Source organism: Henckelia pumila, chromosome 1, assembly GCF_033568475.1.
Source record: "Henckelia pumila isolate YLH828 chromosome 1, ASM3356847v2, whole genome shotgun sequence".
NCBI lineage: Eukaryota > Viridiplantae > Streptophyta > Magnoliopsida > Lamiales > Gesneriaceae > Henckelia > Henckelia pumila.
The window spans coordinates 172,982,896-173,008,739 of NC_133120.1; the positions used below are offsets into that span (position 1 = coordinate 172,982,896).

The 25,844-nt window shown below is 39.8% G+C and overlaps 1 protein-coding gene across 1 annotated transcript; it reads left to right on the forward strand.

The window, feature by feature from the left end:
* Positions 1-4,643: 4,643 nt before the first annotated feature.
* On the forward strand, positions 4,644-6,675 carry LOC140885388 (large ribosomal subunit protein uL2). The gene is made up of 2 exons (XM_073292347.1): positions 4,644-5,153; positions 6,173-6,675. Exons 1-2 carry the CDS (start codon positions 4,714-4,716, stop codon positions 6,513-6,515), a joined length of 783 nt encoding a protein of 260 aa, XP_073148448.1. The 5' UTR covers positions 4,644-4,713; the 3' UTR covers positions 6,516-6,675.
* The last annotated feature ends 19,169 nt before the right edge of the window (positions 6,676-25,844 follow it).

Genomic DNA, 25,844 nt, shown 5'->3' on the forward strand with positions numbered 1-25,844 from the left:
ATTTTCTCATGTTTTTCATTGCTTTGATGACTGATTTTGAGCAATTACTGCATGTTTCGTACCACATATTCGCCTTATTCTATATCTCATGTATGCATGCCTTAAGGCGATAGAATTTGTTCTGTATTTGATAATAAGTTAGATATGTTAAATTGAATAAAATAGTTTATAGTTCAAGTATTTAATTTTAAAATAACATTCTATCCTAATATCATAAATTTTTTTTATAATTTGTTCAATAGTTATCATAATCATCATAAGAAATGTTCGTACCATGATCAATTTTATTTTATTGTCTTGGAATCATGCATAATCTCAAATCTATTAAAGGGCACTAATTTTAATACATATTATATATATCTTAAAATTTAAGACAATTATTATTGATATAAATGACTTATAATAATTGAATGGAATTAAATTATTATTCAATTAATTAGATAATACTCCCTTCATCCCAATTATATAGGTCACTTTTTTTGTGCCAAAATATATAGTCATATATCATATTTAATAATATTTTTTACACTTCTTTACTAATATATCTCTATTAAATAAAATTAAAAATTGTGCAATAATTTTTAAAAAATTTAAAGGAATAACATTTGAATTTTGTACAAAATTTGTTTTTTCAATTCTTTTTCTTAATATGTGTAAAAAAAAGTCGGAGTACTATAATCGAAATAATCTAGCAACTCAAGCGTCATTATTCGATTGTTTTACCCAACAAGGATAATTATTGCACTCAACAATCTTTATTGCACTCCTTGTAATCAATGAGAGTCGAACCGATAACCTTAGCTCTGATACCAATTGTAGGACTGAACGCTTTTCAATTTACCAAAAGCTTACAGTTTCAATGTTCCTCACTTACAGTCATCGTTATTATATAATTATATATATTAACAGTTTAAAGTAATACATTATCAATAATTCATGTTAGTCTATAGATATAATGTTTAATATAATTAATTTAATTTTTTCACAATATTGATATTGATTCTTATGCAATTATTAACTTGGGTTTTCATCATCTTGTTGATTAATATTGAGCAAGTATGACATGTTTGGTACCATACATTTGTTTTATTTTCTTTTTTATGTATATATGCTCTGAATCGATATAATTTATTATGTATTTTCTAATAAGTAAGATATGTTAATCAAATTAAATAAAATATTTATTTTGTAATGTTTTAATTTATGTGTTAATTACTTATTTTATGAGTATTGATTTATGTAAAAATAATAATAATATATATAATTCATTCTAAATCTTAATTTAAATTATTAATATATATTTTTTCCTTTATATGTTTAATTTTTATCTCTTTTACGATTTTTTTTCATTTATCATTCATTATTTATTCTCTATGAAAAAATCAATATTCTTATTATTTTTATTATTAACAATTTATATGGTGGGTATGGCCAAACGCGAAGACCCACCCGGACCTGTTTGTGAACCCGTTTGGGTGACTCTAAACTTGTGTCTCTTGGGTGAGTACTTTAATACAAGGCTAAGTTTAGACCCGGTCCATTATCATCTCTTCATTGAAGTGTTTGAAAGAGTGGGTGCCCGGTTAGCCAACTTGTGGCTAAGGGCTTTTATGACTCTATGTATAAACAATCTTTGTTTAATATAATTTACATTTATTAATGGCATTTTCTTTATCTTTCTTCATATTGTTATATTGTGATATACTATTGTTGTTTTGATAAAGACCTTGAATATACTATAGTGTAAGTAAGATGAGATAGTGAATAAAGAGAGATCACTATTATGAAACACATCTTATAGTCACTGTATATTCTAAACAGTTCCTAGTCAATTGAGCCGTCCGCTAATAAGGATAAGGATCGCTCGAGATTGAGACTAGCATTTGTGATGCCAAGTACCACGTTTCATTGGTAATGAACATGGAGATGTTCAAAGCATGCAAATGGATATTCATATGATGAATGATCGAACTACCCTATTCGGACTTTTCAAGTGGTTGTTATTATTTGAGTGGATAAGTCCGCGGTTTTGGTTGTGCACCATTAGTCCTTACTACTTGAAACATCATTGAGACTCTATATGCTAGTACTGTACTTTGACTCGTTTACCGACTCTAAGGGGTCATCAGGTGTCGGGATTGGGTACAGTTACGACACATATAGGAGTCGATGCTTTGTTGTCAAGGATTCACCACACGCTTGCGAGTGTGGATATCCTATGCGATCTGAGGAGATATTAGTATGACAAATCTCTGGCCAGAGTACTCGATGTGATTTAGGTTACTTGGTTTCCTAGTAGCACATGCGATGTCACTATTTGATTTTCAAGATGCGTTGCATAGTTATCGAATCTTGAACGACTCTCGATGTATCAATGGTTGTTGATTCGATCAGGATATATGGATGAAGGGACTGTACTGTACGCTAACCAAAACTTACTGGTTCTTGCAGGCACTATCAGTGATACCTAGGGAATCATGGGGCGATGTTGCTAGACGCTCTTACCATGATTCGTTGGGTAAGTCAGAAATCGTTGTTCCGAGTCACAAGGAGTTGTGAGCCCACGACTAGCTATATCTCTGAACCATTGAGGGTCACACAAGTAATGGATTACTAAATCCCGTTGAGATAGTTAAATTTAAAGAGTTAAATTTAATGAAAGAGAAGTTGGATTTCTTAACTAAAGGGAGTGGAATTTCCTAGAATGACATAGGGTTGGACATTTTTGGAAATCACTGAATTCGGATTCAGAAAAATTATCTTGACTTTAAAAGGTGCAGAAATGGTTTCTGTGCACATTGGTGAAATCGGTTTATCAATCGGAGTCATGATGAATTTTATATTAACTTCTATAATAACGGGCTTGGTTTGTTGGGCTTAAGTTATGGATTGTGGGCCCTAAGGAGTTAGTGTCCTAATACAATTATAACTTAATCTAGTCTAAAAATTATATATATATGTGTGTATAATTTCGAAAATAAAGATTGATTTCCTCCTTGGTATTTTCGAAATACTCACATATAATTTCTAAGGGGATTTTTCGAAAATTCCCCTACTCCTTTTGAGAAAATTCGGTCTGTGATTTTTCTGAAAAGTCACTTTCTGAATTGACAGATCAAATCTGTTTATTCTCTACGATAAACATCTGATTGATTTCTAGTGCAATAAATCAGAGGGTTTATGTTTTCTATTTGTGGACCTAATTCTGGAAATTGATCGAGCGAGTCATCGGTTCCCGGGATTTACAATAAGAGCAGATTAAATCTGTTGGAGTCCATAATCAAGCCTTAGCTTGAAGAGGTAAAAATATTTAATTGTGATTTTTATTTTTACTTGCAAGATTTTAATCGATTGGATTTGATACCCACGATATGAAATCGTTCCATATCGAAAAATAAAATTTTTAAACTTTCGCTGCTCCGGGTATCACATCAGTGTGATCAGAGAACGCGTGTTCCAACAGTGTTGTCGTTCTTTAAATAAATTATATTTTATAATAATTGGTAATATATATTATTTGAAAGAAAAACTATTATATGTTTATGTATAAATCAATATAATCTTTAACATTGGAATTAATAAAAAAAATTTGCAATATTTTCGAAAATTGTAACCCTTGAGTTTCATACTCGACATATCCGAAAATCATACGATTCTAACAACATCCAAAAAATAAATTATATCCGATCGAAGAGATACTTACTATAAAACGGAGCCCTCGTTGCCGGAATCACAAAACTAACTTCGAATTAAAATTCTGCCGGACGGATCGATCAAAACCCGAAGAACAAAAGCTTGAGAAAGCGTTGGTTGCTCTTCAATGGAGGGAAAGGTCTAGGAAGGAGAAGAAGGAGAGAATTGAAGACTCAGTCAACTCAAAAACTTTGAAGATTATATATAAAATTCTATTTTTGCACTCTAGTCCCTCAAATTCTAAAAATTGCAAAACAGTCCATGATCAAATATCAATTTGGCCCTCGAATTCTATAATCTCCGTTTATCTCAAATAAACTCAATTAAGATAAATTCGGAGCGTTACAGTTTCGTATTCACTTTTATACCCATTGTTCAGAATCTGTTCGTTGGCATTTTCCGCACATTATATTTGTTTGTCAAGTTACATAGACACCAAGAAAGTAAGAAGTCAGTTACCCGATTAAGTTCTAATATTTTAGAGTTGAGAAAATTTTGTGGTGTATTCACCCCCTCTACACTCAACCGATCTTATTAAAATATCATATATTACTATCATATTTTTTATTTTGTACTGATTTTCACCTATAAAAAAACATGTGGGCCTAGGCGGTGCAAAAACATTTTTGTGTGGATCGAAGATCAAAAGACTCTTTTTCTGACAGAGACTGAATGTAAAATTATATTTGAGTTTGGAGATTTAAAGTAAATTTACCCATAGATTTATGTATTTTTTAAATAATTATGTAAAAAATTCACACTCAACACGAGTAGAATGGTTTCACCGATACGCTAATAGAGGCCTAATCACATTTGATATTGAAGTTCACTTGATGGAAATCATGGCCCAATTTCTGAATTGGACCATTTACAGGCCCATGAGTGCTTCGCTTCGAGTTGTAAACCCTAGCACAATCTCACATTCTTATATATATATATATATACACACTCCGCCGTCTCCCCACACAGCCACAGCCGTCCCCAGCACACAAACACACACGCCCACGCCGCTGCACAAAAATGGGACGGGTGATTCGTTCACAGCGTAAGGGAGCTGGATCCGTGTTCAGGTCCCACACCCACCACCGGAAGGGACCGGCCAGGTTCCGAACCCTCGATTTCGGCGAGCGAAATGGGTACTTGAAGGGAGTCATCACCGATATCATCCACGACCCCGGCCGTGGTGCTCCCCTCGCCCGCGTCACCTTCCGCCACCCCTTCCGCTACAAGCACCAGAAGGAGCTCTTCGTCGCCGCCGAGGGCATGTACACCGGACAGTTCGTCTACTGTGGGAAGAAAGCTAACCTCATCGTGGGTAATGTTCTCCCGATCAGATCCATTCCCGAGGGTGCTGTCATCTGCAACGTCGAACACCATGTCGGTGACCGTGGAGTTTTCGCTAGAGCTTCTGGGGATTATGCTGTCGTCATTTCTCACAACCCAGATAATGGCACCTCTAGGTATAATTTAATTAAGTCTCTTTTATGATATTTTTATTTGTTATTCGTGTTAAATTAGACCCATTTTTATTCTTGGTAACCATGGTTCGATGTATTGATATTAGTTTTTTGAAATTTGAATCATTTTATGACTTGTTTTGAAACTGGAATAATGTTTTGTCCTTGTGCAATTCTTTCCTTACTAGATTTTCGACTGATTGCTAATATGATTCTGTGAGTAGCCATTTGCTTTGGCGTTGTGAAAGATGCGGGCTTTATGCTTTTAAACTGTTTAGTCTATGTTAAGATGATGAATCCAAGATGAAATACGAACAACTAAAACATTTGTTTTCATTGTATGCGATTGAATTTTGTTTTGTTTCTCTGTAGTAATTCCATATCACATTATGTGATGATTTTTTGTACAGGTTACTTGGATTCAAGTGTATCACTATTTATGGTGCTTCACTCCAGTAAAGCATGCCTTGCTTTGTGACTTGCGTCAAGGCTATATGATACTTAGGTAGTGTTTGGCAGAGCTTCTAGGAAGCACTTCTCAGCTTCTTTTTAACAAAATTTCACAAAAATTCAAAATTTTGTTATTGAAAAGCTGAGAATGGCTTCTTAAAAGCTCTCCCAAGCACTACCTTATAAGCCTTAGTGTGTCATGCACTTCTAATAACTATGTGTGTTACCATTCAATACATTCTGTTCTCGATCAAAATTAATCATGATATTGAATAAACACTGTTTGTATTGTCTTGTCTTGTCTGTATATGGAATGTTGGAAGTTTTCACATGCCTTGACATTTTTTCTTCAGCTGCTCATGATTAGTTGTGTTTTGTGGATATTTGGAGGAAGGGTTAATTGTTAGATGATGAGCTTGTTTCTTGATTTTCATTATTACCATTCAAGTTTCCACATTCAAGGTGCTTTCCGAGACTTATTTCCATGATATAATAATTGAATTGGAGGTCTACCATGTCCGGCATCGGGCATCCAATATTTGGTGTATTGATATGTCATTTTCCTTGCACAGAATTAAGCTTCCGTCAGGGGCCAAGAAAATCGTGCCTAGTGGTTGTCGTGCAATGATTGGCCAGGTTGCGGGAGGAGGTCGTACCGAGAAACCACTCTTAAAGGCTGGTAATGCATATCACAAATTCAGAGTGAAGAGAAACTCATGGCCCAAGGTCCGTGGTGTTGCTATGAATCCTGTGGAGCATCCTCATGGTGGTGGTAACCACCAACATATTGGTCATGCTAGTACTGTCCGTCGTGATGCTCCACCTGGGCAGAAGGTTGGTCTTATTGCTGCAAGGAGAACTGGTCGTCTTCGTGGTCAAGCTGCTGCTACTGCTGCCAAAGCAGACAAGGCTTAGTTTGCTCTTTAGTAAAAAATGAACTTAATTTCCTTGACTGTCTTTTCGTTTGTTTTGTACGAGTCAGATTTTGCCATTCATTGGCATCTGAATTATCGTGCTAAAGGATGGGCGAGATGTTGGATTTTGAATTATATTATTTCCGTCAGATTGTTTTTTACATGGATTGTTTTTCAATTGGGGTACAATTATATCTTTTTTGCTGTTAAAAATTAGCACTTTGTTATTATTAAAATTGGATCGTTGGCGTTTTAGTGCAAGTCCATGCAATATGTTTCTTTTACTTTGTGTTTTCCTGACACGATTGAAATATTAATCGAACTTAACGTTACGGGATGTTGACGAGATTGAACTTATATCTGCTCTGAAGCCAACCAACTATTTGGCATGGTGGCTCTGTTGTTTTCGTGCTGATGTCTTTGAATGTCTTATACTGATGCATAGAAAACAAGTAGGCTCTAGATGCCAGAAAAGATAGATCAGAACAAACCAAATAAACAAGAATACATCTTAAAACTAGGATGACAATAAATCGGATTTGGTTAGTGAACCCGAATTTTTACCCATTACAACTATGAAGAATTTGATATCCTACTTGACCTCTCTAAACCAAAATTTAGACTTGCTCCGAGGCATACCTTAAATTGATGTATTTTACGTGTCATATTCGTTAGACCTGTCAGATAATTATAATCATTGTTTTTTTACCTTTTAAAATTTTGACCTTGATGTTTATGACAAATTAAATAAAAAACATCCAAAGAAATAAAATCCACGATACATTTCAACCAAATATTGAAGCAATCTCAAACACTACTTAAATCTCATAATATGTTAATCGGGTGTTTAAAACATATGTAATTCACAAAATCTCATGCAACAGAATATTGAAGAGACGACGAGTGTGGATAAAGTATATGGATATATTGTATCATGATTCATGAACGTACATTTTGAAAAATATTCATGCTCGTCAAACGTAGTAGGACAACATTACATGAAAGAATAATTAAATTTACACTAGTAAAAATAATTGTCATCCCTAATATACATGTGTTAAATGAAGGCACAATTTGCTTCACGTAATGAGAGAATAAAACGAGTTATAATATAACGATAATAAATTGAAAGATTATATCATTATTTTCAACTTTAATTATTATAGAACTTGAGTTAAATATTAAACGAAAAAATGAGATCGAGTTAGATCCTTTGTACCAATCAATTTCTATTTCAGACGAAAAAATGTGATCGAGTTAGATCTTTTGTACCAAACAATTTCTATTTCATTATTTAGAATGCCTCCCATTAATGTAATTACTATCTTCATTTTCTTTTTCGGTATTTTTTTTTATAGGAAAATTTCAATTTTAGTCTTATATGTATTGATATGTGATATTTTTAGTCCGAAATATTTCAATGAATCAATTATAATCTTGTACCTATGTATTTTCAATCAATTTCAGTCATTTTCATCAAAATCTAGTAATTAAATGGATAATATAATTGTTAAAAAATTTATAACCACGTTGTCAAACACACGTTCTGTAGTGACCCTTATCCGGATCACCTACTAAACAGAACTTAGACATGCAATTAACTTAATTAAACAGATATCAGAATAAAACTGCGGAAATCATAAACATTATACAATCCCAAGTAAAGGAATCTGTAATTTATCCAAATAATATACAACCAAATCGAATAGCTGTATCAACCCAAACAACAGTAATAAAACCTAGACGAAGCTCCAGCTGGCCAACCACTGACTAACCCCTCCTGGATCCACCCTCCTCGTCCAATCGCAAACCTGCCCCATGGAATAGGGTGTCCAGAAACACAGAGTACGAGACGTGAGCATAAAACGCTCAGTACGAGAGTATGAGTATACATGCATGCAAAGTGAACTCCCTATAAACTCGAGGTCAAGGATCAGATAACAAAGACAGACCGGGCCCGGTATGTAGCACGCTGTGCCGTCGCTTCAGGAGATGGCTCCCATATCGAGATAACCGTGGATACGCCGGACCCAAATCTATGAAAGTCCATCCACTAACAGGATAGGGTACAACCCTACTAACAGACATCTCGAAAAGAGATACAACAAGATGCAAATGAATGCAGCATAATATCATGTCATATAAATCATGCAGTCACATAATACATGCATACTCAGTCAGGATATCTCAAACAGTACTTTCGTACCTCAAAACAGTGCAAGCTCTACCAACTCTAGGTCCACGCCTATAGTCTGCTCTATACTGCCAAATGATACTACTATCATTAAAGTGCTCTAAAAGCCTTAACTAATCTATTGCATACTCCTAAATATTTATAGGAAGCAAAAGCTATACCTTCGTCCGTCGTTAGCTCTTTGATGTCGATGCCTCCAGAACTTGGGCACAACTCCGCTACGACTACCGAACGCCTCGTCGACCGCCGGGTCAAGCCTAGGAAGGCTAGAACAACTCGAATAGACTAGAAAGGAGAGGGAAACACTCGGAATTGGCAATTGGAAATGAAGCCTCGGCCCTCTATTTATAGACAACGATCGGAACTTCCGATCCTTGATCGGAACGTCCGAACCTCGATCGGAACGTCCGATCCTGTCATCGGAGCTTCCGAAGATCCTGATCTGCCACGTGTCAAAATATCACTTGTTGACTTCGGATAGGGGTGATCGGAGCTTCCGATCCAACCACACGTCATGCCTGACGTAATAATATCGGTGCCTCCGATCGCTCATCGGAGCTTCCGATCCTGTTCGGAGCTTCGTATCGTGCCTTCGGAGCTTCCGATCCGTCCGATACCCAATTTATTTAATTATCATTAATCCTTTAATTACTCAATTAGGGTACGGGCTACTACATTCTCCCCCACTTAAGATATTTCATCCTCGAAATTAGATCTTAAGTACCGAATGCAATACAAAAATCAGAAACATTCTTTATTCAAATCAAACGTTTACAGAGTTTGCAACTGAATACAACTTAAGAATGAAATCAAAACAACTCAGGATGGTTTCACGCATCCTGTCCTCAAGCTCCCAAGTAGCTTCCTCAGTGCTTCGGCGCTGCCACTGAACTAAAACCAAAGGAATGACTTTGTTCCGTAAAACCTTATCCTTATAATCCAGGATACGAATAGGTTTCTCAACATAAGTAAATCCTTGTCTACCTGAACCTCAGACCGTTGCAGAATATGAGATTCATCCGCCACATACCGTCGCAACAGAGATACGTGGAACACGTCGTGAATACTGGATAGATGCGGTGGCAAAGCTAGTCGATAAGCCAAATCGCCAATGCTCTCCAAGATCTCAAACGGACCGATAAACCTGGGAGACAACTGTAAGAGTGGGTGCCCAGTGAGCCAACTGTATGGCTATGGGCTTTGTTGACTCTTTGTATAAACAATCTTTTGTTTAATATTATTTACACTTTTATGGCAATGACTTTATATTACTTCATATTGTTATATTGTGATATACTATTGTTGTTTTGATAAAGACCTTGAATATACTATAGTGTATGTAAGATGTGGTAGAACATGGAGATGTCTATCATGAAATACATCTTATAGTCACTGTATATTCTAAAACCGTTCCTAGTCGATTGAGCCGTCCGATAATAAGGATAAGGATCGCTCGAGTTTGAGACTAGCATTTGCGATGCGGAGTACCACGTTTCATTGGTAGGGAACATGGAGATGTTCGAAGCATGCAAATGGATATTCATAGGATGAATAGTCGAACTACCCTATCCGGACTTTCCAAGTGGTTATCACTTATCGAGTGGATAAAGTCCGCGGTTTTGGTTGTACACCATTAGTCCTTACGACTTGAAACATCATAGAGACTCTATATGCTAGTACTGTGCTTTGACTCGTTTACCGACTCTGAGGGGGTCATCAGGTGTCGAGATTGGGTACAGTTACGACACATATAGGAGTCAATGCATTGTTGTCAAGGATTCACCACATACTTGCGAGTGTGGATATCCTATGCGATCTGAGGAGATATTAGTGTGACAAATCTCTGGCCAGAGTACTTGATGTGATTTAAGAAATGGTTTCTTAGTAGCACATGCGATGTCACTAATTTGATCTTCAAGATGCATTGCATAGTTATCGAATCTTGAGCGACTCTCGATATACCAATGGTTGTTGATTCGATCGGGATATATGGATAAAGGGACCGTACTGTACGTTAACCAAAATCTACTGGTTCTTGTAGGCACTATCAGTGATACCTAGGGAATCATGGGGCGATGTTGCTAGGCGCTTTACCATGATTCGTTGGGCAAGTCGGAAAGTGTTGTTCCGAGTCACAAGGAGTTGTGAGCCCACGGCTAGCTGTATCCCTGAACCATTGAGGGTCACACAGTGTAATGGAGTTTTAATCCCCGTTGAGATAGTTAAATTTAAAGAGTTAAATTTAATGAACTAAGGAGTTGGACTTCTTAAATAAGAGTAAGGGAGTAGGATTTCCTAAAATGACATAGGGATGGACATTTTTGGAAACCACTGAATTCGGATTCAGGAAAATTTATTTTGACTTTAAAACGTGCAGAAATGGTTTCTGTGCACATTGGTGAAATCGTTTCATCAATCGGAGTCACGATGAATTTTATATTAATTTCTGAACGAGCGGGCTTTGCTTGTCGGGCCCCAGCTTATGATTAATGGGCCCTAAGGTGTTAGTGGCCTGCATTATAAATAAGTTATTTCAGTACAGAAATTACACACAACAGGTCATAATTTTGAGAGACAAAAATTTCGAAAACCCTAGCCCCTATTTCTCTCAATTCGGCCGATCACCCTCCCACTCTGTCAGAGAAAATTCCGGTCTGTGATTTTGAATCGCAGTAAGGAATAACGAATCAAATTCGTGTATTCTCTTCGCAGAAAACTTCTGATAGATTTTCTAGTGCAATCTATCAGAGGGATTAAACCTCTGTTCGTGGACCTGATTGAAGGCGTTCATCGGTTCCAGGGAGAGACAACAAGAGCAGAATTGTTCTGTTGGTGTCCATTAATCTCGTTGCGAGATTTGAGGTAAAATTTATTTAATTGTTATTTAAATTTTACACACACACGTAATTCAATCGATGAACGGTTGATACCCATACCATGGAAACGTTCCATGAAAAATTTTTAAACTTCCGCTGCACCGGGTATCAATCGTAATTGGTCTGGGAACTCGCCAGTTTTCCAACAGTGGTATCAGAGCCAGGTTGCTCAGATCAATCGATTGAATTAATCAATTGTACAAAATTTTTGAGTCTCGGTTTTTGAAACAAAATAAATATTTTTAATAAAAAAAATTTTTTTTTCCGGGGGCGAAACCCGGGCAGCGATTGGATCGCTGCCCGGAAGGGGCAGCGATGGTCGCTGCCCCCAGGGGCGGCGAGGGGCGCACGTCGCCGCCCAGGGCGGCGACCGTCGCCGCCCAGGGCGGCGCACGGCGCTGCCCAGCGCAGCGCTGGGCGCTGCGCAGGGCAGCGCTCGGCGCTGCCCAGGGCAGCGCTCGGCGCCGCCCAGCGGCGGCGCCAGGCGCCGCCAGGGCAGCAAGCGTTGCTGCCCTAAGGGGGCAGCCGGGCTGCCCCGGCCCGCGCCCCGGGTGCGGGCCAACCCGGGAGTGTCCCGGGTGGCCCGCGGGAAAAATTAATATTTTATTTAAAAATTAATTTTAATATTTAAAATTTTATTTTTGGTCCGGTCAAAAATTGTTTTTGATTGGTTCACGAGATTTCGGATCGAATTGTTCGAGTTCGTAAATTTTAAAATTGATTTTGGATAAATTTGAATTTTTGGAAAATTTTAATATTTTATCCGTAAATTGAATTTTGAAATCAATTATTTTGGTACAATTGATGATAAGATATGATCTTATGATATATTAAGTAAAATATGATTTTATTTGTAAAATTGGATTTTATAGATAAAATATGATTTTATTTGATATAGACATAAAATATGATTTTATATGTGAAATGAGATTTTATATATAAAATATGATTTTATCTTGTTTAAATTTGAATTGCCACAGCATGTTATCCAATAAATTAATTTTGAATTAAATGTTATTGGATAAGGATGATCGATTGCCATGACCAATTTTGTAGGTGTATGTTAGGAATTTACATTTTGTCTTTATTGTTGTTGGTTTTATTAATGGGCCTGGTTTATGGCCCGATATTAATGTCATATGTAATAAAAGTGGGCTTGGTTTATAGCCCGTTCCCACCCCCTAAAAATGTATCCCCTACTTGTCATTGTTATTTATTGTAAATACATTAGATTTAGTGGGAGATCAAGATTTGAAGATGGTGGGCCCAGCAGACAATGAAGACTGAAGAAATGTAAATTGGAAGCATATGTAATAGGATTGCATTTGCATACTGCATATTACCTAGGATTGGACTAAGACCCGTGATTGGCAACCACGGGTCAATTAGAAATGGAATCGATCATCCTATATAATATGTGATATTATGATTGTATGCATGTTTAGACATAAATTGCGTGAATCCGGCAATGCATGCAATAAATTAAATATGATGAGACAAATATTTTTATAAATAAAATCCCTCATTTTAAATATGATTTAAAATTTATATCAAGATAAATAAAGGAAATTTAAATATTGTTTAAATGTTCCTACCTTCCATCAACGGTCAATGTATGTGATGCTACCCGTGGATACGGTCCGGCTCATATTATTGGGGGGGCCCGTCCGTCGGAAAGCTGTACATTGGATCGACAAATGTTGTAAGTTGGGTGGAACTCCCATGGGATCGGCTCATATTATTGGGGGATCCACATGGCGACCGTCTATCACAACTTAATATTGATGGGTCATCTTGACATGTCACTTTAAACGGCGTCATATTATTGGGCCCTTATTGGACATGAGGTAAACACATGGGGGTTGCTTTGGAAGCAATTGGGCTCTACCTTTTGAGAATTATGGTTGGCTGATATTATTCGGGACCATAAGTTTGTCAATTGGACTCCATGTTCTCACTAAGGAAAAAGTTTCCCGTTTTCACTAGAGGGTGGTGAAATCGTTAAAATAGTGGGAGTGAGATTCATAAAATTAAATTCGCCTATTTTATGTCTTAGTAAATTGTTAAACAATCATTGATATATGTCTGTTTTCCTTTTCAGTATTTCATACAATGAATTCGCGAAATCCTTTATTCTCGATCCTCGAACAAAACAAGCTGACTGGCGCCAACTATACGGAATGGTTCCGGAAGTTGAAGATTGTCTTAACTTCGGAGAAAATGCTCTACGTGTTAGAGAAAGCACCTCCGAAGGAAGCACCAGCTGACATAAGTCCGGAGGAATTGGCCAAACTTGATGCATGGTGTGACCATGACATCAAGACCAAATGCTATATGCAAGCCTCGATGTCTGATGAACTCCAGAGGCGATTTGAGGACACGGTGAATGCTGCTGACATTCACGCGCAACTCAAGGAACTTTTTGGGGCTCAGTCGAGGGCTGAAAGGTTCTCTACTGTTAAGGAGTTGATGACGTGCCGCATGCGTGAAGGGACTTCGGTCCGTGATCATGGGGTACGAGTGATTTGGCTCATACAGAAGTTAGCGACCCTTGATTTGGTGTTGGAGCATGAACTCAATGTGGACTTGCTGCTTCTATCTCTTCCTTCTTCATTTGATGGATTCGTGATAAATTTTAATATGAACAAGATAGAGGCCACCCTTGAAGAGATGGTCAATATGCTCGTTACATATGAATCCACACTTAAGAAGGATAAGCCAGCTTTCTTGGTGGGCTCCTCATCTTCTGCTAAGAAGGGGCCAAGTATGAAGGGCAAGAAACGTTCTGCCCCACCCAAGAAAGTGGAACCCGAGAAGAAGCAAAAGACAAAGGCTTCAAACAATGGAAAATCCAAGGATGTTTGCCATTACTGCAAGAAGCCGGGTCATTGGAAGCGCAACTGCAAGGAGTATCTTGAGCAGTTAGGAACTGCAAAGGGTATGTTCTATATCGAAATAAACATGTCACTTAATACAACTTCTTGGGTATTGGATACCGGATGTGGATCTCACATTTGCAATGATTTGCAGGTGATGACAAGAAGTCGCAGGCTTAGAATGGGTGAGACCCAGCTGAGGCTCGGGAATGGTTCCAGAGTTGAAGCTACGGCCATTGGAGATGTTTGTTTGATTTTGCAGAATGGTTTTAAATTATTGTTGAGAGATGTTTTATTTGTGCCAGATTTAATTAAAAACATTATTTCTATTTCTATGCTTGATAGAGATGGTTATTCTTGTAATTTTGTGAATGGGATTTGCAATATTTACAAGAATGAATGTTTAATTGGAAATGGACAACTTGAAAACGATCTATACAATTTAAAACTAAAAGACGTTCCAGTGAATTGTATTGACAAACCGGCGACAACAAACAAAAGGAAAATCGATAGTCAAAACCCGGCAAACCTTTGGCACGCTAGACTAGGTCATATTTCCTCAAGGAGGATGAACAAGCTAGTGGGAGAGGGCATGTTTGATATGTCTGATATTAACTCTCTACCTACTTGTGAATCCTGCCTAAAAGGGAAAATGACTAAATCTCCTTTTAAGGGGAAGCCTGAGCGTAGTCAAAATCTGTTGGATTTGATCCATACAGATGTTTGTGGTCCATTTAGAGTAGGGACTCAACATGGCCACACCTACTTCATTACCTTTACTGATGATTATTCTAGGTATGGGTATTTATATTTAATGAAATATAAGTCTGAAGCATTTGAAAAGTTCAAAGAATTCAAGGCTGAAGTAGAAAACAAGCTAGGTAAAAGTATTAAAGCACTTCGATCGGATCGAGGTGGAGAATACTTGAGTACCGAGTTTTTGGACTATCTAAAAGAGAATGGGATTCTCTCTCAGTGGACTCCTCCTATGACACCACAGCTTAATGGTGTATCGGAGCGTCGTAATCGAACTTTGTTGGACATGGTTCGATCCATGATGAGCTTCACTGAGCTTCCACCTTCGTTTTGGGGCTATGCGCTTGAAACGGCGGTATTGTTGTTCAACAACGTCCACACTAAAGCAGTGGACAAAACACCATACGAGTTATGGAATGGCAAAGCTCCTAAGTATTCGTACTTGAGGATTTGGGGATGTCCTGCTTACGTGAAGCGGACAGTGGGAGATAAGTTGGATAGTCGATCCAGCTTGTGTTATTTTGTGGGGTATCCGAAGAATTCAATCGGATATTATTTCTATTATCCTGCTGAAACAAAGGTGTTTGTTTCACGGAATGCCACCTTCTTGGAGAAGGAGTTCTTATTGGATAAGAAAGGCGAGATGATGGAACTCGAAGAAGTTCGAGAAGAACCCGAAATACAAAATAACGATCCCACACCTCAGGAACCATTGCTGGACACGCCTGCACCTAGAAGATCCGAGAGGACTTCTAGACCTCCAGTTCGATATGGTCTTCTTCTTGAAGAGGGTCAAGATGAACCCGACATTGGATGTGATCCAAGAAGCTTCAAGGAAGCAATTTCTGATGCGGATTCGAATTTATGGCTTGAAGCTATGCAGTCAGAATTGGATTCGATGCATACTAACCAAGTCTGGTCTTTAGTGGATCCTCCCGATGGAATTGTTCCAATAGGGTGTAAATGGATCTACAAAAGAAAGCTTGGGCCTGATGGTAAGATATTGACTTACAAGGCGCGATTGGTGGCTAAAGGTTATACTCAAAGGCAAGGAGTTGACTATGACGAAACCTTTTCACCAGTTGCAATGTTCAAGTCCATAAGAATCCTTATTGCCATAGCTGCATGGTATGACTATGAGATATGGCAAATGGATGTGAAGACTGCTTTTCTTAATGGAGACATTAAGGAAGAAATCTATATGAGGCAGCCTGAGGGGTTCACATCCATGGGAAGCGAGCATAAGGTATGCAAGCTTCAGAGATCAATTTATGGTCTAAAACAAGCATCAAGAAGTTGGAACCAGAAATTTGATGAAACAATAAAAGATTTTGGTTTCATCAAGAACCCGGAGGAACCTTGCGTGTACAAGAAAGTAGTTAAGGATGCGGTAACATTCTTAGTACTTTATGTTGATGACATCCTACTCATTGGGAATGATGTAGGGATGTTGCAGTCAACAAAGATATGGTTATCAGGTAGATTTTCGATGAAGGATTTGGGTGAGGCATCCTACATTCTTGGGATACAGATCTATAGGGATAGATCTAAGAGAATGATAGGACTCACTCAATCAACCTACATCGATACCATATTGAAACGGTTTTCAATGGATGGGTCCAAGAGAGGACATCTACCCATGTGTCATGGAGTTTCTCTATCCAAGTCTATGTGTCCCAAGACTGATGCAGAGATAGAGAATATGACACATGTACCATATGCGTCAGCTATAGGTAGTATCATGTATGGGATGATATCTACCAGACCGGATGTAGCATTTGCTCTGAGTGTCACGAGCAGATATCAGTCTAATCCTGGTCAGATGCATTGGAAAGCCGTGAAGGACATTCTTAAGTACTTGCGAAGGACTAAGAATATGTTCATGGTTTATGGAGGACGAGAACTCAAACTGGAAGGCTATACCGACTCTAGCTTCCAAAGTGATGTGGATGACTCGAAGTCAACCTCTGGATTTGTGTTCATGCTCAATGGCGGTGCTGTCTCTTGGAAGAGTTCCAAGCAGGACACCACAGCGGATTCCACCACTGAGGCTGAATACATTGCAGCATCAGCTGCTAAAGAGGCCGTTTGGATGAGGAATTTCGTCCAAGAGTTGGGCGTCATTCCTGAATTTGTTGGTCCAGTCCCGGTGTACTGCGACAACACGGGTGCCGTTGCTCAAGCAAAGGAACCAAGGTCTCATCAAAGATCCAAACACGTACTGAGGAAATACCACATAATCCGGGAGATTGTGGAAAGAGGAGACATCAGTGTCGAACGAGTGGCCTCTGCAGACAATATCGCTGATCCACTTACTAAGCCTTTGCCAGGACCATTGTTTGACAAACATCGCGAAGCAATGGGTCTACGTAGTATGACTAGTTGGCTATAGGGCAAGTGGGAGATTGTAAGAGTGGGTGCCCAGTGAGCCAACTGTATGGCTATGGGCTTTGTTGACTCTTTGTATAAACAATCTTTTGTTTAATATTATTTACACTTTTATGGCAATGACTTTATATTACTTCATATTGTTATATTGTGATATACTATTGTTGTTTTGATAAAGACCTTGAATATACTATAGTGTATGTAAGATGTGGTAGAACATGGAGATGTCTATCATGAAATACATCTTATAGTCACTGTATATTCTAAAACCGTTCCTAGTCGATTGAGCCGTCCGATAATAAGGATAAGGATCGCTCGAGTTTGAGACTAGCATTTGCGATGCGGAGTACCACGTTTCATTGGTAGGGAACATGGAGATGTTCGAAGCATGCAAATGGATATTCATAGGATGAATAGTCGAACTACCCTATCCGGACTTTCCAAGTGGTTATCACTTATCGAGTGGATAAAGTCCGCGGTTTTGGTTGTACACCATTAGTCCTTACGACTTGAAACATCATAGAGACTCTATATGCTAGTACTGTGCTTTGACTCGTTTACCGACTCTGAGGGGGTCATCAGGTGTCGAGATTGGGTACAGTTACGACACATATAGGAGTCAATGCATTGTTGTCAAGGATTCACCACATACTTGCGAGTGTGGATATCCTATGCGATCTGAGGAGATATTAGTGTGACAAATCTCTGGCCAGAGTACTTGATGTGATTTAAGAAATGGTTTCTTAGTAGCACATGCGATGTCACTAATTTGATCTTCAAGATGCATTGCATAGTTATCGAATCTTGAGCGACTCTCGATATACCAATGGTTGTTGATTCGATCGGGATATATGGATGAAGGGACCGTACTGTACGTTAACCAAAATCTACTGGTTCTTGTAGGCACTATCAGTGATACCTAGGGAATCATGGGGCGATGTTGCTAGGCGCTTTACCATGATTCGTTGGGCAAGTCGGAAAGTGTTGTTCCGAGTCACAAGGAGTTGTGAGCCCACGGCTAGCTGTATCCCTGAACCATTGAGGGTCACACAGTGTAATGGAGTTTTAATCCCCGTTGAGATAGTTAAATTTAAAGAGTTAAATTTAATGAACTAAGGAGTTGGACTTCTTAAATAAGAGTAAGGGAGTAGGATTTCCTAAAATGACATAGGGATGGACATTTTTGGAAACCACTGAATTCGGATTCAGGAAAATTTATTTTGACTTTAAAACGTGCAGAAATGGTTTCTGTGCACATTGGTGAAATCGTTTCATCAATCGGAGTCACGATGAATTTTATATTAATTTCTGAACGAGCGGGCTTTGCTTGTCGGGCCCCAGCTTATGATTAATGGGCCCTAAGGTGTTAGTGGCCTGCATTATAAATAAGTTATTTCAGTACAGAAATTACACACAACAGGTCATAATTTTGAGAGACAAAAATTTCGAAAACCCTAGCCCCTATTTCTCTCAATTCGGCCGATCACCCTCCCACTCTGTCAGAGAAAATTCCGGTCTGTGATTTTGAATCGCAGTAAGGAATAACGAATCAAATTCGTGTATTCTCTTCGCAGAAAACTTCTGATAGATTTTCTAGTGCAATCTATCAGAGGGATTAAACCTCTGTTCGTGGACCTGATTGAAGGCGTTCATCGGTTCCAGGGAGAGACAACAAGAGCAGAATTGTTCTGTTGGTGTCCATTAATCTCGTTGCGAGATTTGAGGTAAAATTTATTTAATTGTTATTTAAATTTTACACACACACGTAATTCAATCGATGAACGGTTGATACCCATACCATGGAAACGTTCCATGAAAAATTTTTAAACTTCCGCTGCACCGGGTATCAATCGTAATTGGTCTGGGAACTCGCCAGTTTTCCAACAACAACTTGCCCTTAAGGCCAAATCTGAGAATCTTGCGGAAAGGTGACACTCTCAGAAACACTTTCTCCCCGACATCGAACTGCAAAGGCCTACGCTTGATATTAGCATAGCTGGCTTGACTATCCTGTGCAGTCTTAATCCGTTTTTTGATCTGATCAACAACATCTATCGCCTGTTGGATAAACTCCGGTCCCTCAGCCTGTCTCTCCCCCACTTCTTCCCAGAAGAGTGGAGTACGACAACGTTGCCCGTACAACGCCTCAAAAGGTGCCATCCCAATACTAGTATGATAGCTGTTGTTGTACGCGAACTCGATCAACGGCAAATGATCCTGCCAGGCTGAACCAAAATCCATGACGCACGCTCTAAGCATATCCTCCAAAGTACAGATAGTGCGCTCTGACTGACCATCAGTCTCCGGATGATAGGCAGTACTCAAACTGAGAGTAGTACCCATCGCACGCTGAACACTCCCCCAGAATCTAGAAGTGAACCTGGGGTCCCGATCGCTTACAATGCTCACAGGCACTCCATGAAGTCGAACGATCTCCTGAATGTACATCCGTGCCATGCGATCCACAGAGTACTTTCGGCTATAGGCAATGAAATGCGCTGACTTGGTGAGTCGGTCCACCACAACCCAGATAGCATCACAGTTCCTCGGGGATACCGGCAAATGGGTCACAAAGTCCATTGTGATAAACTCCCATTTCCATTCAGGAATAGGCAGACTGTGAAGCAAACCTCCAGGTCGTCGGTGCTCTGCCTTGACCTGTTGACACACCAAACATCTCGAAACAAACTGATAAACACTGCGTTTCATCCCCTAACACCAGAAACGAGTACGTAGATCCTTGTACATCTTGTTGCTCCCAGGATGAATACTCAACTTAGTGCGATGTGTCTGAGACAAAATCTCCTCTCGCATCTCTTCATCCTGCGGAATCACAAGCCTACTAGACAAACACAGAAAGCCATCTGACTGATAATGAAATCCAGACGAGCTACCCTCGTTAGCTAGACGAGCTAAACGCTGGGTCTTTGAATCAGACATCTGAGCATCTCGAATCCGTGAATACAAAGCTGGCCCAGATAATATCGCAAACATCTGGATACTCTGCATACCTTTCTTATGCTTGAAGGTATAACCCGACGTACAACAGTCACTGATCGCACTAGACATCAAACAAGTCTGAAGTGCGGATAGTCGCACCTTGCGACTCAAAGCATCAGCGGTGAGATTAGCAGCTCCCGGATGGTACTTTATCTCGCAATCATAGTCCTTAAGCAAGTCCATCCAACGTCTCTGCCTCATGTTCAACTCTGCCTGAGTGAACAAATATTTGAGACTCTTATGGTCGGTGAAGATCTCAAATTTTTCGCCATACAGATAATGACGCCAGATTTTCAAAGCGAACACAATGACTGCCAATTCCAAATCATGGACTGGATAGTTGTCCTCGTGAAGCTTCAGCTGTCTAGAAGCGTATGCGATCATATGCCCATTCTGAGTCAGGACACATCCTAACCCCTGAAGAGAAGCATCTATATAAACCACATACCCTCCAGATCCTGACAGTAATGCCAACACCGGCGCAGAATTCAACCGCCGTCGAAGCTTACAGAAATTCTCCTCACACTCGAAGGACCACTCGTAATCCACACCCTTGCGGGTAAGCTGCGTCAAAGGTCGAGCTAGTTGAGAGAAGTTCAGAATGAAGCGACGATAATACCCTGCTAGACCCAGAAAACTACGGATCTCAGCAACTGTCGTCAGACGCGACCAATTAAGTACCGCTTCAATCTTGCTTGGATCAACAGAAATCCCCTCCCTGGATATGATATGGCCAACAAAGACCACTCTATCCATCCAAAACTCACACTTGCTCAGCTTGGCGTACAACTTCTCATCTCGAAGAGTCTGTAATACCAACCGCAAGTGAGAAACATGCTCTTTCGTATTACGCGAATACACCAAGATTCCGTCAATGAATACCACGACAAACTTGTCCAAATACTCCCTGAAGACACGGTTCATCAGATCCATGAATATAGCCGGCGCATTAGTCAAACCAAATGGCATTACTAGAAACTCGTAATGCCCATAACGAGTACGGAATGCAGTCTTGGCTACGTCCTGATCACGGACTCTCAACTGATGATACCCAGATCTCAAGTCAATCTTGGAGTAAACTGACGTGCCCTGCAGCTGATCAAACAAGTCATCAATACGAGGCAACGGATACTTGTTCTTCACAGTGACACGATTCAGCTGCCGATAGTCAATGCACAGCCGCATCGACCCATCCTTTTTCTTTACAAAAAGAACAGGAGCTCCCCAAGGAGATACACTAGGACGAATGTACCCCTTGTCCAAAAGATCCTGTAGCTGATTCTTCAACTCACGCATCTCTGACGGAGCCAGACGATACGGTGCTCTAGAAATAGGTGAAGTACCCGGCATCAACTCTATGCCAAACTCGACTTCCCTAACAGGAGGAAAACCCGGAATCTCATCAGGAAATACATCTAGAAATTCATCCACAACAGGAATGCTCTCTATCCCAATACTCTCAGCGGACAAATCAACTGCATAGATAAGGTAGCCTTCCCCGCCAGACTCTAGAGCTCGATAGGCTCTCAAAGCTGATACCAAAGGCATCGGGGGTCGCGCTCCCTCACCATAGAAAAACCAGCTCTCACTCCCCTCCGGATGAAAGCGTACTAATCTCTGATAGCAGTCCATCGAAGCTCGATAGTTAGTCAACATATCTATTCCCAGAATGCAATCAAAGTCGTCCATCGCCAGGACCATGAGATTCGCTAACAGAATGTTCCCTTCAAACTCTAAAGGGCAACCCATCAATAGACTCTTAGCCAAAGCAGTTTGGCCCGTCGGAGTAGAAACAGACATCACTACGTCTAGTGCAATGCATGATAACTTATGCCTCTTAACAAAACGTGCAGAAATGAAGGAATGAGATGCACCAGTGTCAATAAGTACAAGAGCAGGTATACCATAAAGCATAAATGTACCTGCGATGACTTTCTCATTCTCCTCCACTGCCTGATCATGTCTCAGAGCAAACACCTGGCCAGAAGCTCGTGGCCTCAAATGAGAACTCCCAGCAGACTGTCCCTGCGACCTCTGCTGTACGGTGGCCTGAGAACCAGATCCTGAACCAGATCCAGAACCGCCTCCCCCAGATAGTGGACAATATCTTCGGATATGACCAGTCTCTCCACAACGGAAACAAGCTCCAGAAGCTCTACGACACTTGTCGGATGGATGGTTCTTCCCACAGTGATCACACTTGTCATTCTTATCGAAACGGACAACACCTCCAGAACCAGAGGAAGAAGAAGATCCAGACTTCTTGAAAGTTTGGGCACGGGGACCCAAAGAACTAGCAGGCCTCGACTGAGGGAAAGACCTGTTCCGCCGAATGCTGTCCTCCGCTTGGTGACAACAGCTCACCAAACCCTCGTAGGACATGTCGTCGCCAACCGCCACACGGTCATGGATCTCATGGTTAAGGCCCTGAAGGAACAGATTATACTTCATCTCTGAGCTATCAGCAATCTCGGGGCAATAGGATAACAGATCAAAGAACCTCTGCTGATACTCATCGATAGACATGGCTCCCTGTCACAGACTCAGTAGCTCGCCTGCCTTCGACTGACGGAGTGCAGGAGGAAAATACCGCTTTTGGAAAGCTGTGCGGAACTTGGCCTAGGTGGCCACTCCTCTCACCGCAATAAAGGGTGCAGAAGTAAACCTCCATCACCTACGGGCTCGCCCATCCAGAAGATAGCCAAGGGTCTCCATCTTCTGCTCCTCGGTGCAGTGAAAAGTCTGAAAAGTCGTCTTCATGCGGTCTAAACAATTTTTCGCAGCCTCCGGAGACTCACCTCCAACTAAGGGCTTAGGACCCATAGCTAAGAATTGACGCACAGTGAAACTCTCGTCGTCATGACGATGACGCAGTTCTCGACGAGGCTCCCGGTCGGCATCACCCCAACGTCCACCAATACTGCCATGAGAACTCTGGTCATCACGATTTGCCATCTACAAAAATACCTCACGGTTACCTTATGCAGAGCCTAAATCCCAAGAATACTATGCATGCTCTGATACCATAAATGTAGTGACCCTTACCCGGATCACCTACTAAATAGAACTTAGGCATGCAATTAAGTTAATTAAACAAATATCAGAATAAAAATGCGGAAACCATAAACATTATACAATCCCAAGTAAAGGAATCTGTAATTTATCCAAATAATATACAACCAAATCGAATAGCTGTATCAACCCAAACAATAGTAATAAAACCTAGACGAAGCTTCAGCTGGCCAACCACTGACTAGCCCCTCCTGGATCCACCCTCCTCGTCCAATCGCAAACCTGCCCGATGGAATAGGGTGTCCAGAAACACAGAGTACGAGACGTGAGCATAAAATGCTCAGTACGAGAGTATGAGTATACATGCATGCAAAGTGAACTCCCTATAAACTCGAGGTCAAGGATCAGATAATAGAGACAGACCGGGCCCTGGTATGTAGCACGCTGTGCCGTTGCTTCAGGAGGTGACTCCCATACCGAGATAACCGTGGATACGCCGGACCCAAATCGATGGAAGTCCATCCACTAACAGGATAGGGTACAACCCTACTAACAGACATCTCGAAAAGAGATACAGCAAGATGCAAATGAATGCAGCATAATATCATGTCATATAAATCATGCATTCACATAATACATGCATACTCAGTCAGGATATCTCGAACAGTACTTTCGTACCTCAAAACAGTGCAAGCTCTACCAACTCTAGGTCCACGCCTATAGTCTTCTCTACACTGTCAAATGATACTACTATCATTAAAGTGCTCTAAAAGCCTTAACTAAGCTATTGCATACTCCTAAATATTTATAGGAAGCAAAAGCTATACCTTCGTCCGTCGTTAGCACTTTGATGTCGATACCTCCAGAACTTGGGCACAACTCCGCTACGAATACCGAACGCCTCGTCGACCGTCGGGTCAAGCCTAGGAAGGCTAGAACAACTCGAATAGACTAGAAAGGAGAGGGAAACACTCGGAATTGGCAATTGGAAATGAAGCATCGGCCCTCTATTTATAGACAACGATCGAAACTTCCGAAGATCCTGATCTGCCACGTGTCAAAATATCACTTGTTGACTTCGGATAGGGGTGATTGGAGCTTCCGATCCTGATCGGAGCTTCCGATCCAACCACACGTCATGCCTGACGTAATAATATCGGTGCCTCCGATCGCTCATCGGAGCATCCGATCCTGTTCGGAGCTTCCGATCGTGCCTTCGGAGCTTTCAATCCGTCCGATACCCAATTTATTTAATTATCATTAATCCTTTAATTACTTAATTAGGGTACGGGCTACTACACGTTCTGAAAGGAATATTTTATTCCTAAAATTTCTCAAGTTTTGAAAAGATTTTATTTAATATCTTTTGCCTTTCTTGGACATGAAGTAACTTTTATATAAGTTATTTATTTCCTTATGTAAGTCGATTTGAGATATTGTTAAGATTATTATAGTATTTATCATATCATAGAGGAATTTTCAGCTGCCCAACCATGTTTTCCCACTTGGTCCGCGACCACTAAAACCCGGTAGTGGGTTTTAGTAATGCGAAAAAAAACAAAAACCACTAAAACCCACTATCGGGTTTTAGTGGTCGCGGACCAAGTGGGGAAACATGGTTGGACAGCTGAAAATTTCTCTCATATCATATCTAACGTATATCTTTCTTTATTTGTGTAGATTTGATATGATCAAATCAAAAGAATCCTACGCCTACAAAGAAACATGTTGAAAAAGGATTCTTGTGTTATTTAAGGAGCTGTGCGTGCAACAAGGGAAGTGACCGAAAATTAGAGAGCCTGTGAGATTTTCCTAAGAGCTTCACGTACGTACATTGAGAGAAGAATCGAAGATCTTCTAAAGCTCATATCGGTCATGATTGTTTGATGCGTTGAAGAACACTTGAAGATCAAAGATCAAAGAGTTTTCGTCACTACGAAGTTTTGGCATCAAGTTTTTTCAACTCATTGTTTTCTTTTATTTATTCTATATTGCATAGAATTTTTAGGAGTTAATTTTATTCGTTTATTTTCTCATATGTTGGAGAAAATTTATTTTACAATAATCACTAGTTTTAGGGTTTGTAAAACTCTTTGATTGTTTTCTAGTAAAAGTTTTGTCCTGAGGCGCTGCAAGAGTATTTCATACTCTTGCTTAATAATCTGAGTCTATTTATTTGATTGGTTGTTTATTTTATTTACGCTTTAATTATTTTTCGCTGCATAATA